This window comes from Aethalodelphis obliquidens, unplaced genomic scaffold (assembly GCF_003676395.1).
Source record: "Aethalodelphis obliquidens isolate GAN/ISIS:26980383/991018 unplaced genomic scaffold, ASM367639v1 scaffold8, whole genome shotgun sequence".
Lineage (NCBI taxonomy): Eukaryota > Metazoa > Chordata > Mammalia > Artiodactyla > Delphinidae > Aethalodelphis > Aethalodelphis obliquidens.
Window position 1 is genome coordinate 39,007,039 of NW_020837952.1, and position 13,492 is coordinate 39,020,530.

The window sequence follows — 13,492 nt, forward strand, 5'->3', positions numbered from 1 at the left end:
TGGTACACGGACATTTCTGTACTATTTTTTTGCAACTTCCTGTGGGTCTGTAATTATTTCAAAATAAAAATTAAAACTACAATCAACCTCATTCGTATCAGGAAAAATATAAATTAAAATGAGGTACCACTTTTCACCTAGCAGATTGGTGAAGATCAACAAAACTGACAGTACACTGTGTGTCGGAAAGATGTGAGCTGAGGCATGTTCATACACTGACCGTAACATAAACTGTATCAGTTTCGCTCTCTGCTGCACAGGGGCGGTGTTCAATTTCACAATAGCATGATTTAAAACGCACACACCCTTTGATGAACAATCCCACGTTTAAGAATTTAGCCTATTAACATATTCTTCACACGTGGGAAAAGAAGCATGCCCAAGGGCAGTCAATGGGGTGCCTATAATAATCAAAGATTGGAAGTAATACAAGTATCCTTTAGTAAGGAAATGGTTCAATAAATTATGGAATACCCATATAGTGGAGTCCTGTACAGCAATTATAACAAGGTCGATTAATCTGCATTGATACGGATCAAGAGTAGAATACACTTTCCAGCTTCTGAAGTCCTGTAGAGCACACCCACACCCACTCATTCGGTCAGTATTCACAAGCCCCAACTTCGTACCACCCTCCATGTCTGGATAAAAAACATAACCATCCCCAAGTGAGAGGATGAAGCAAGTGCCCAAGGCAGAAAGGGGAGGCATGGGAGCCCACAAAGAAAGGAGACCAGAGCTCAAGGGCAGAGAGAGGGTGAAAGACAAAGGTCAGATGAAGAGGCTCTGGTGTCAGGGTAAGAAGCTGGGATTCTGTCCTGCTGCAGGATTTAAAGCAAGATATTGACAAGACACTATGCAAAGCATACAGTTACTCTAAAAATAAAGCAGTGGTCCAGCTGGAGAAGCTCATGATCAGGAGACCATGCATGATTTCACGAGAGGTGTCTTAAGGTACCTCAACTTGAGCACTTGCGGTAAGCTGAGTCGCCCAGGCACACCCCTTCACCTCACGCCTGTCGAGGTGCTGAGACCTACAGAGCCAGGAGGACAGCATGAAGTCCTCTTGAAACATGCCAGCTTGTGGGGTGGATTCAAAGGACATACATAAGACATCTTCCTCACTTGGAGAAATATTTACAAGCAGATGTCTCAAGCATCTAGACAAGCTTTCCTTAACCACGTTCCTTTACAGCTCTTCACCCAATATTTAAGAATGGAGTCAAAGCAGCAAACTATTCGACTGCATTTCTTCAACCCTCCTCTGTCTCCTGTGCTTTTAATGGTTGAAGCTTTCGAGCACTTTGCCTGATGCCAATGCACAGCCTGAACAGCTCTTACTGAATGGGCCTCATATGTTCAGATAAATTAAAATCGATGCCAACTAGTGATTCAGTCTCAAATCGAGGCCACCTGTTCCAATTAGTGAGATTAAAATAGTACGCCACTGAAGCCGAGTTCCAAGCCTTCTGGATTATGACAACATCTTTACAAAGACAGAGAAAGAGGGACTTTCGGTCCCAACACACACTTGCACACACATGAGTAAATATACCGAGGTGTTGAAGCATAGCATTCACTAAGGGCAGACTTTATTTTTGGACAAGTGCTTATATCAGATTTTCTGAGAAAGGATGCAGCTCAAGGCATCATTTAGTTTCCTTACGTTACAACAAGCCTACAGATACAGCTTAATTAGATTCAACTTTACTTCAGAGAAACACAGAGCTTAAATTTCTTCTCCACCCACTTTCTGTCCTTGCCTGAATCTCCCAAAGAATCCGCATCTTCTGGATATCCATTCTTTAGCCTCAGGCCTTCCCTCGGTCATGGGAAGACTAGAAACACAGCCTGGAACACAACTCTTGTCTTCCCAACCTCTCCCAAGTATCCCTACCCAGACAAGACTGTCTTCAACTCAACAGGGTGCACTTTTGTTCATCCCAAAACATTCAATTATTCAAATTTTCACAATCCATGAGAAGAAAATATATATATTTCTAAGCATTTTCTAGGCAAACGGTCTAAGAGAACTGTTTCATAAAGGAAGGGAGATGATACATGAACACCAGTGTTTTCCTCAATGATTCTGAATCATTTTAGGAGGACAAAAATGAAAGCGTTAAACACACAGAATCACCGGGAGCGAGTCAGTCCCTTGAAAACAGTCCTCAATCCAACACAGCTGCTTCAGTCCAGGAGAAAGTCTTGTTCTGCACTAACAGCTCCCTGACAAAGCTCCCGCATTTGCTAATCTTTTTCATCTGGTGCTGCAGGCCTCAGAGGCCCAGACAGTATTCAGCTAGAGTAGTCACATGGATACTGTAAAGATAAAATTTTAAGGAGTGAATTGATTTAGAAATATTAAGTAAATAAGGGTACAGGTGGCCCGAAGCTGTTAGTAGGAGGCGTGGGAATGAGTGAAGTCTGGGGAACTCTGCAGTAGACAAAGAATGACTCAATGTCAGAACAACAAACGCTGTGATGGGTTTCCCAATGCCACTTCTCACAGTCATTCACACAGCTGGTAGGTGGAGAAGCTGACATTCCAGCTTGGCTCCAAAGTCCAGACTCTGAACCCTTCACTCCAGCCCTCAAATCTAGAAGTAAACTGCATTAAGTGAGGTTGGGGATAAAAAGGAAAAAGTGGTTGAGAAAATTTAAGAAGTAAACCACTGGATGTGGTGGACGAGGGGGGCTGATTGACAGGGCTTCCCATGCATCCAGTTTGGGGGCTGGCTGTATGGGAAAAGTATTCATCAGGAATTGCGGGGGATTGGAGAGAACGAGTTAAGTCTGACACACAGGCTTCGAGGTGCCTGTGGAACATCTGGGTACGCTGGGGTAAAGCCGCACCTAGGTTGGGCTCTCAAGTCAGCATGTTAAGACAGGAACCACACACACTTTCACTCAGGGAGGCATGTCCCTGGGATGGGCACTGGACGTGCCATCTCTCAAAAGGCCGATGGACCCCATCCCTGTGTTCCCCCGGGGTTGCAGCACATGACTATTTCTTCAGCGAAGAACCAGATGATGTTTTCGGTTTGTGTTTACAGGCTCTGTTATATGGAAATTATATATACCAAAGCCACTTGGTGCTGGAAGATGCTCTCAAAAGAGACTCACAGGAACGGAGAGCTTCAGAGGTGACAGAAGACTGGGGATGAATTCTAAGTGAAGTCCGTATATGATATATTCCAAGACTTCTGCATGTGGTATAAGTTTTTTCCCAGTACCCTTACCCAACAGGTAGAAGGTCAGACAAAGATGAACTCACTTCTCAAAATTTTATTTTGAAAAAAAAAAATGACAATAAAAGTGACCTCAGAAAAGATAATTTTTAAAAAGTGGCGGCAGATCCAGTGCAGCTAAGTAGTTTGATATATGAACTGTTACCCCTCCTCTTCACTCCAGCCCCACCAAAAATCTGGAAATAAATTCAGAAGGATAATGGCCCAACACTAAATCATTCAAAGTCAGCCTTTTTCACCTAAAAATCACAAAATTTTAAATCTGTTCATCAATTAATTCTCTACTGAAAATAGTTAGAAATTCCCATTTCACCCGAGTTCAATTTTGAGATGTTTATCACACGTAACTTAGCAATTAACTTGGTATTTAACAATGTTTTAAGCAGTTTTCTTTAAAGAAATTCTCTTCTAAGAGAGAAGCTGGCATAATGGTTAGTCCTAATCAGTCTGTATTAGTTACGTAATTTCACCGGTTACAGTCTGGCTGGATGTCACTTTCCTACTTCTGCAAGTGGAATGGTCTGGAGTTAATGTCTGAATTCTCCTTCAGTTCTAACACGGTGAAACCTTTGAGTCTAAGTTACCAACCCTCTGCCTTAAGTATGAGAAGCGTATGCCTTCAGCTCAGTGAAGTTCAAGTCCTACAGGGAGATCCTGTGAGGCCAGAACGTGACTCAGTTGTCACAAGGAGGAACGACCCTCGTTGTGTACTTCAACTGCTCATCCTCCAGAGACCAAAGACCAGGTAGAAGATTCCTTGACAATGTCTTTAAATCATAAGCTTATTTAACAGCCTTGAAGATGTCCCCAACTACTGTCAAAATTCTTACATCTTAGGCATTATAAAAAGTTCATAAATCATGCATTCTCCAAATGCTTACTGGGAACATACAACTATCTGCAAAGCACTGGCAAGGTGCTGTGTCCTAAGAATCCCGAGCGCACAATTTTGGCTGGGCACCCTGTGGAAGTTGAGCAATCCATCCCCAAGCAATCAGCAGGTTTATTAGGACTGAACTGCTCGTACTTCCCTGGTGGCGCGGTGGTTAGGAGTCCACCTGCCAATGCAGGGGACACGGGTCTGATCCCTGGCCGGGAAGATCCCACATGCTGCAGAGCAACTGAGCCTGTGGGCCACAACTACTAAGCCTGCGCTCTAGGGCCTGTGTGCCCCAACTGCTGAGCCCACGTCCTGCAACTACTGAAGCCCGCGCGCCTAGAGCCCACGCTCCGCAACAAGAGAAGCCACCGCAGTGAGAAGAGTAGCTCCAGCTCGCCGCAACTAGAGAAAGCCCGCATGCAGCAATGAAGGCCGAACGCAGACAAAAAACTAAACTAAAATAAGACTGAGCTGCTCTACAATACTCAGCTCAAAAGCACAAGATTGGGAAGTGGTTAAAATGCCAGCTCTGTTATTAGATCTGGGTTCATCAAACCCTGGTTCCACCATTTCCTAATAGCCACAGGGCCTTGGACAAATTACTTAACCCATCTGGGCCTTAACTTCCTCATCCGTTAAATGGAACTATATATAGGATATTGTGAGGATTAAGGAGGTAGTGCATTTAAAGTGCTTAATATTGTGCCTGGTGTATAGTAAGGAATTGGTACACGTTGGCTATTATCACCATTGCTGCATTCTTTTCTTCATTTACGTACTTTTTGCCTTCTTACAGAGGAATAATCAACACACACACTACATTCTCCTTCAAGTAGCATCTCCCTCCCCCAAGTCAGTGGAAGCAGCTGGATTATGCACAGATCATGCACAACTATGACGTTCCTTTTCTGAGGAATGTGAAGTCCTCATTCTGATTCACAGTACAGTGATCCATGGTTCTCTTCTCTCTCACCACCCGCCTCTCTGCTGAAAACATGAAAACACAGTTAAGAAACAGCAGGGCTGAAAGCTACAGCCTCTCCTAAGTTAAGACTTGGGCAATATCCACCTAGAAAGATGAGGCTGATTTCGGACCTTAAGAGCAGCCCTGGAAATCCAGGCGGTGGATCTGAAGCAAAGAAGTCCTGCGATCCAACTTGGTAGGAGCTGTCTTGGTGTTCTACAGTGGATGTGACAAGCAAGCATGCTGGTGGACTGCAGTACGCTCCGATCTAAAGGGAGAACCGGTGAGACTGCAGCAAAGCATCGCTCAAAAAACATGCACCGCATCAATCGTTCGTGTTGCACTTAAGAAAATTCTGACTTGGTCATTCATCTATTCACCGTTCCTTTAATTAACTCTTGAGAATAAAACAAATCACTGATTAAAAGTGTACTCACACATCACTTACTCAGCTTACCACTTCACCAGGTCAGTGTCACCTACAACAGAAGTTCAGTTTCCACTCACTCCGGTTCCTGCCCAGGGAGTAAGCATGCGATCATCAACTTACTACACCACTGCCCAACCATTTCCATGGTGAGAAGGGATCTGACATCCCTTCTTCCTGACTGCCTCTGGCCATTACTCATCGTGCAATTCTGGATCAATTTCCAAACCACAGCATGTATAAAGATGTACTGCAGGTAGCAACCATGCCCAACACAGGTTTTACTTCAGATGCTAGAGGCTACTTACTATCATCACTTCCTCCTGTAAAAGAGAAGGGTATTTCCTGGGGCCACAAGTATAAATAAGATACACTCACCAGATACTAAGTTTCCAGAGGGGCCAGACTGTTTCATTCACCCTTATATTCCTGATGCCTGCAGCTAGCCCAGAAAAGGTGCTCACAAATATTTGCTGAATGAAACTTCTTGCTCTCAAAGTGCCAGTGTCTATAGTTTATAAACATGTAAACAATCAATTGATGAGGAATGTGCAATGGAGGGAGGTACCAAATGCTAAAAGTGCCAGAAAAGTCTCTATATTCTATATTCACAAAATTAGAGTCTTTTCATTTGCAAGCTTATGAATATGTCTTACATAGTAATAACAAAAACTGGCCACTATCTATTGAGTTGTCACTGTGGACCTGGCATTTTTAGACATTACTCATTTATTACTCACAACACCTCTATGGTGTGGAAGAGGAAACTAAGACTTAGGATGACTATAAGGTCCAAGGTGACATGGTTAGGAAGCAGCACTGCTAGCACAGAATCTGACTTCTGCGGGCTAGCCCAATGAAAGTGCTTCTGTAGACAGAACAGTCTGGTCCTTGCAGGCTAGATGGAATAGAAGCTGATGACATCAGAGACCAAAGAGGAAGCTAACGTACCAGTTATCTCTTCCTGAGGTCTTAAGTGGCTAAACTAAGGTGGGATAACTGGGGAACATGGAAGGAACCAATTCCAGAGAAATGTCAAAGATCCAATGGCATGGCTGACAGACTAGAGATGGGGGGAAGGCAGGCACTCAGGACAACTAGCAGTTCTGATTAGTGGTATCAACAGAGCAAGAAAAAAAAAAATTATCCACCTTACATATATGGAGAAAAACAGCTAATACCTGAGTATACACAACCATTGTTTTTACAAATTCTCTTACTGAAGACTCATAATCACTCCCCAAAGTAGGGATTATTATCACCTTTTATAGATGGGGAACTGGAGGCTCAGAAAGGTGAGACCCTGCTCCAGCCGTCACCCAGCTGGGAAGTGTGAAGAGCCAGAATACGATCCAAGTCTTCTGCTCCCAGAGCCACAGCTGTTCACCACTGATACCCAAGTGGCTGAAGATGGTATTTTAGGACATTTAAAATTAGGACTAACAAAAATTTGATTCAGACATAATTGATGAATAAAGACCAGTTGCTGTCTAGAAAGCAGACTGCCTATATTCTTAAAAAGATAATAGGGGACTTCCCTGGTAGTCCAGTGGCTAAGACTCCATGCTCCCAATGCAGGGGGCCTGGGTTTGATCCCTGGTCAGGGAACTAGATCCCACATGCCGCAACAAAGAGTTCGCATGCCACAACTAAAGATCCCGTGTGCGGCAACTAAGACCCAGTGCAGCCAAATAAATAAATATTTTTAAAATATAAATAAACAAAAAGATAATAGGCTTTAACTATCTAGGACATAAAAAAAGAAAGCAGGATTCTAATTAGACGCTCTTTATTTTAAAGCAGAGGGATATTACATTGAGTGCATTGAGTTTTAACATGTACCATTTCTGAGTTTTACCCAGATGAAGTTTAAAAATGTGAACGATCCTGACTTGTCAGCTTAGAGACAACCACAGAATTCATCAGTTATATTAAATTTTCACTGAGGGGGGAAAAATTTAGGTTAATCCACCTGGCTGTAAAAATAGACTTGTACACTGTTAAAATAGTACACTGCCTCATTATTATTCCAGTCTCAAAGGCTTAAACAAGCTCAGCAAGAGAGATGTGTATGTTCCCTGTTTTCTCAACAAAGTATCAATTTTGAACTCAAAAAATGACCGTTCGGTAACCAAGAACTTGATCTCATAGTCTTAGCCCCTGCCTGGGAGGAATCTGCATATCTCTGAAAGTTTATCAGCTCTTCACATGCACTTCCAGTTCTCATTATAGTGTTTTTAGGGGAGCTCATTTACCAAATGAGTCCATAAAAAAGTTATTTTTAAATCCTGTACTAGATGGTTTATTGCTAAGTCAAGAAGGTGACACAAGAAATTAAACCTTAATGCCACTTGATGTTTTCCCTCGGCATTATACACATTCGAAGTGTAAAGAAAATAAATCTTTACAGCTACATCTAAGTGAGTTCCACAAAAGAGGAATTAGAATCATCTAATGGGCTACCCGCTGCACAGGAAACTTACTGCTACCTTTCCTTCATTACAGCAGACTTATTGCTGCCTTCAGGACAGACCAAAATTACATCAGCCCCACTTGAGAAAGGCTCTTAGGAGTTTTCAAAAATGCCACTCATTCTTTCTATTCCCCACTGTCTCAACAATAAATACCCTAAAAGCAGACAGTCAAGAAGTTTAAACGGGGATCTCAGCATCATCAGTGCTGTAGAACCTGTGATCCCTGTCCACTGAAGCTCTAGCCTTCTTTGATCCAATTTCTTCCAGCCCTCACCAGATTTCATTTGCCCAATAAGCTCATTTAGAATAATCAGTACATATAATGTCTAACTCAGTTTTAATACGCGGTCTATATAAAAACCAGGTATCTCCATGCTAACAAAACAATGTAGTAGTTTGATACTGTGGGTAGAATTTTAAACAAAATAAGAAACACCCTTCACATAAGGTTGCGGTCCTTTAACAGAAAAAATGGCTGTGGAAATGGAACAATGGCAGATACAGGAGAGATAAAGTCTTCAGCTGACTTACACATCTGCTTTGCCACTTTCCATCTCAGTAGTAAAAAGAGTGAGTTTTGGAAAGTTCCGTGAGTTTTGCCAAATTGCTTAAATGGGCTCAGTGAGCCATCCATCCCTCAAAGATTACTAATCCTGTTGTTTACGCGAAGATCACCACAGTTGTGACAAGAGAAACCCAGCTTCCACATTTTTTTCAAATCTGAAATTTCTTCTGTCAGCTACAACATTATGAGCCACCCCTCCCAATTACAAACGCGTTAGAAAAAGATCTTCACCTTTCTTCGCATTTAACACTGTATTCACCAGCAGCCATCCCTCCAAAAACTTCTAACTGTAGGTAACCAAAGATCTTTTATCAATGTTTTCTTCCAAATGGAGTTTCTAGTTATTTTCATGACAAACTGTATGGAACTTTTAAAGAAAGTTTAAAAGATTAAGAGAATTATTTGGGGGGAGGGTAGAGTGAACTGGATGCAGGAGGTATGTATTATTCCACTAAATATATTTAAACCGAAAAAATTTAAATCATTCTGTTAAATTGATTAACCGATGCGAGCACGACCCTACCTCCGTGAACTTGATGCAGGGAGGCTGGCACTCAAAGGCTGAGATCGGACAAGTGAGCGGTCAGAGCAAAGAACACCCCCAGGTATCCCCCGCCCGAACAAACGCCAGGGTGGAGGAGCTGCTGTTCTAAACGGCACTTCAATCAGCCAAGGGGAGAGTAAAGTGTTGAGCATGGACGACTGAACACCTCAGGAGAATAAAGGTATCCCCGAGGGACCAGCGCTCAGGCTGAGGCCTCCCTCTACGTTCAAGCACTGTACGGCTCGTCTCCGCTGCATACTCTGAAAAGCTATTTTCGCCCACAGCCAAAATCAGCAACAGCAAATTACCCTGCAAACAATGGAGAGGGCGCCGGCTCCGCACGGCTAAAAACTCTGAAGAGGCAGCGCGCAGAATGACTTTTCACTGGGGCAGAGCCGGGAGGAGCGGCCGCGGGAAACCGGGAAGCTGGTCCGCCGCCCCTCCGCGCTCCGGCCGCGCGCAGCGCGCGGGCTCCGGCCACCAGCCCCGAGCCCGAAATCCCCGACGGCTGCGGAGACGCGGCGGCAGCACCGGAGCTTACAAAGAGGGAAGGAGGCCGTCCTCCGCGAACACGGTGCCGCGGATGGCGGGATCCCCTCCCGTCCCCCACCGCGCGGCGGGCGCTACCTGGCAGAGAGGGCGGCGGAGCGCCGGCCGTCGGGGAGACCCGGGCGTGCTGGGACCGACGAGCGGAAGAGGACGGCGGGCGGTGCTTTGCGCCACCCCCGCCCGGGAGGGGGACCTGGGATCTCGGAACCGCGGGCCGGGCTCCCACTCCCCACTTCCCAAGCCCGTCAGCTCGAACTGAGCGGGGAAGCCCGGACTCGGGGCCGCCGGGAAGAGAGGGAGGGAGGCGGAGAAACGCGCAGGGCGACGTCGTTCCCGCGGGAGCCCAAGCCCACCCGGCCTCGCCCCTCGGCCGGGCGCCCCCACCGCCACTCCGCGCGCGCCTCTCACCCGGCTCTTGCAGCGGTGGTGCCGGCCCGGGTCGGAGTAGGTCCGGTCCACGGTGAGCGCCGTGTCGCTGCCCGGCATCTCGGCACTCGCGCTGGGAACTTTCCTGGGGCCCCGTGCCGCCGCGCCGCGAGCTGCCTGCCGTGCTCGAGCTCGGGCTCGCCGGGGGTGAGCCTCGGCCAGGGGGCGGCGCGGGCTACCGCAGATGCTACAGACAGCCTCGCGGCCGCCCTGCGCCGCCACCGTCGCCGCCGCCTTGGGGTGGGGGGGGAAGGCGGGGCAGGGACGCGAGAGTCTCCTCCCCCTTCCCCTCTCCGCCCCCCCCCCCTGCGCGCCCCGCCCGCACGAGACTACTCTCCAGGTGCTGCTGTTTGCCTCCCTCCCTGGCTGAAACTTGATTCCACCCCCTCCCACACTGCCCTTTTTCCTCAAGAGATGAGCGACATCTCCACTACTTGTTGACTTAATCTGTATGTTTATGATAAAAGATGGATTTTTGGCAAGATGTTGTGAGGCTTGCCTTAAATGCTTCCTTTCGTGTTACTCTTATTCCAAATGCACTTACGGGACATCTTCTATGTGCCAGGCCCTGGAGTAGGGACCAGAGTTGGGTTTTCTTGGTTTTTGGGGGGTTTTTTAAGCACATATTTTTCTTCTTCTGATTCCACTGAGCAAAGAATACACTTCCCCCCTAAACAACGATCTGTGGTGTTGTGTATTTTAATTTTGCATGTCTGGCTCACCTTTATGTTGGAAGCTACTTAAAAGTCAAGACATATCTTTTCAGTTTAGTATTCCCTATTTCCAGGGAAGAGTCCCTGCCCACAAGAAATATGGCGTCTAGAAGAGACATTCAGAACACCTGGTCTGGTTATGAAGGGTGTACTAGTGGGAGACTGAGTTGAAATATTTAAAGTGCAGTGCACATGACCAGTCTAGAAGGAAGGAGGGATGTGCTCCTCCCCTTCAATGCGTTGAGCAGGGAGGGAAGTGCAGGCAGAAGAAAAATACTGAGCATAAAAACAAGGGTACATTTGGAAAACCTCAAGTCATCAGTTTAGGGAGTCTCTTCAGGAACAGAAAGACGAAAAAGTAGGTGGACACCATGTGGTGCAGGGCTCTACTTTCAAGGCTAAGAAGTTCAGCCCTATTCTTGGGTATTGGGCAGCTGCTGGAGGTTTCTGAATGGGGACATGACAGTATCAGGATGGAAATTTAAGAAGAGGAAATATCTGATAACTGTGTGAAACACTGATTAAAGATGGGTAAGGGACACTGGTTAGAAGGCCACTGCAAAAATTGAGAACCACCTCAATGTCCTTCAGAAGGAGACTAAGTATCAATAAATTATGATAGGGTTTCCCTGGTGGCGCAGTGGTTGAGAGCCCGCCTGCCGATGCAGGGGACACGGGTTTGTGCCCCGGTCCGGGAAGATCCCACATGCCGCGGAGCGGCTAGGCCCGTGAGCCATGGCCGCTGAGCCTGCGCGTCCGGAGCCTGTGCTCCGCAACGGGAGAGGCCACAACAGTGAGAGGCCCGCGCACCGCAATAAATAAATTATGATACAGGCATCCAGTGGAGTGTTAGGTACCTGTAATAGAATGGCAGCTCTCTATGTATAGCTACAGAAATATCTCTAACATATACAATTAAGTGAAAAAAGCAATGTGCAGAATAATATATGTGTTATTCCACCATTTATATAAAAACAATATATGTATATGCTTAAATATGCATAGCATATTTCTGGGAGGATTAACATGAAACTAGGGAAATAGACAAGAAACTGATGGAAGGAGAGAGGAACTAGGTAGCTAAAAGGAGGGTTGGGGATTAATTTCTCACTGTATATGTTCTTTAAACTTGAATGCTTGAACTGTGTACATATATTAACCATTCAAAAAGTAAAATAAAAAGATATATTTTTAAATAAAAAGGATAAACTTATTAAAACTAATTTAAGAAGAAATAGAAAAGCCCATACAATCCTAAAACCGTTCAAAACATTAAATCAACACTTTAAAATACTCCCCCCACCCCCCACCGTATATGATACAACTGCACCAGGCCCAGGGAGTGTTTCAGGTAAGTTACTCCAAAGCAGAGAAGAGAGATATGAAATGTGAGTGCGTGTGTGTGATTTTAGCTAGGGTGGCCAGGGAAGGCCTCCCTGATAAGGTGACATCTGAGCAGAGACTTGGGAAAAAGACAGCCAGCCATGTAGATATCTGAACACTGCAGAAAGAAGGAACAGCAAATACAAAGGCCCTGAAGGAGGAATATTTGGGAGTGTTCAAGAAAGAGCAAGAAGGCTAGTGTTCTCTGGAACAACAGTAGATGAAATCAGAGACATTTCAAAGGACTAGATCACATAGGGCCATTTAGGCCATTTTAAGAACTCTGAGGAAAATGGGAAGATTTGGAAATTTTTAAGCAAAGGAATGGAGTGACGTGCTCTGCCTTTTCACTTGGGGGAAAAAAAAAATGGATCCCTACCTCAAGGCATACACAAAAAATCAATGCCAGATAGGTTAGAGACCTAAAGGAGAAAACACAATTTTTAAAACTGCCAGAAGAAAATGGAAGAATATCATTATGATCTCAAGTCATAAAAAGCAGTTCACAAAAAAGCATAAAGATTCAACAACATTAACGTTTTAAAACTTCTGCTTATGAAAAGAAATAATAATAAAGTGAAAAGATAAGCTACAAACAAAACTTGAGCTAAGAAAATCAATATGGATGAATTTCACCAACGATACTGAGAAACAAAAAAAGCAAGCCACATAAAATTACCTGTTGTGAGATTCTATTCAGATAAAGTTAAAATTTAAAGGATAAATGACATTTTTTAGGAGTCCTAAGATACATAAACTATTAAGAAACGTAAGAACATCATATACACAAATTTCAGGACAGTATTTACCTCTGGTGGGGGGATAAAGAAGGATACAGTAGGAGAGGAATACAAGATTATAAATAATGCCATATTTAATGAATGGCTATTTTTTTGAATATTATTTTATTGTATGTATTTATTTTTTATTTTTCGGCCACACTGCGCAGCATGTGGGATCTTAGTTCCCCGACCAGGGATAGAACCCGGGCCCCCTGCATTGGAAGTATGGAGTCTTAACCACTGGGACCACCAGGGAATTCCCTAATGAAAGACTATTGGTATACTGGCTATGTATTCACTCCTACACACATACACAATATTTCATAATTTAAAATTTTAAAGACAACAAAGACTCAAAGGACACATGCAATGATGGTATTCTTAATCCTGGATTTAAGTCACCAGTGGTGGTGGTATCATCTCAAATACACAAATGTAATAGCACTTTTACAGGTATAAATTTTGATACAAAGGCAAGACAGTCTGTTATTATTAAGTCTTTATGTCAATTTAATCTTATAAAGATCCATTCTG

The 13,492-nt window shown here is 44.5% G+C and overlaps 1 protein-coding gene and 1 long non-coding RNA gene across 6 annotated transcripts in view; both read right to left on the minus strand.

The window, feature by feature from the left end:
* Window positions 1-10,349, minus strand: part of TMCC3 (transmembrane and coiled-coil domain family 3) — a 119,131-nt gene extending 108,782 nt beyond the window's left edge. For 2 of the 3 annotated variants that reach the window (XR_003432951.1, XM_027107207.1), the window contains exon 1: window positions 10,063-10,299. Coding sequence is in view for 2 of the 3 variants with exons in the window: in XM_027107207.1 (XP_026963008.1) it covers window positions 10,063-10,140 (78 nt within the window). In the remaining variant the exon portion in view is untranslated. Of the gene's footprint in view, window positions 1-10,062 lie in introns of all 3 variants that reach the window. The other variant, XM_027107205.1, reaches the window with a different exon arrangement.
* Window positions 4,876-7,123, minus strand: LOC113620846 (uncharacterized). 3 transcript variants are annotated; one of them, XR_003432954.1, is made up of 3 exons: window positions 6,785-7,123; window positions 5,227-5,363; window positions 4,876-5,115 (listed from the first exon to the last, which is right to left on the minus strand). It is a non-coding gene; the product is annotated as an uncharacterized LOC113620846 (long non-coding RNA). The 3 variants fall into 3 exon arrangements; XR_003432953.1 differs by lacking the exon at window positions 6,785-7,123 and adding an exon at window positions 5,901-6,778; XR_003432952.1 differs by lacking the exon at window positions 6,785-7,123 and having other exon boundaries at window positions 5,227-5,894.
* Window positions 10,350-13,492: the final 3,143 nt, after the last annotated feature.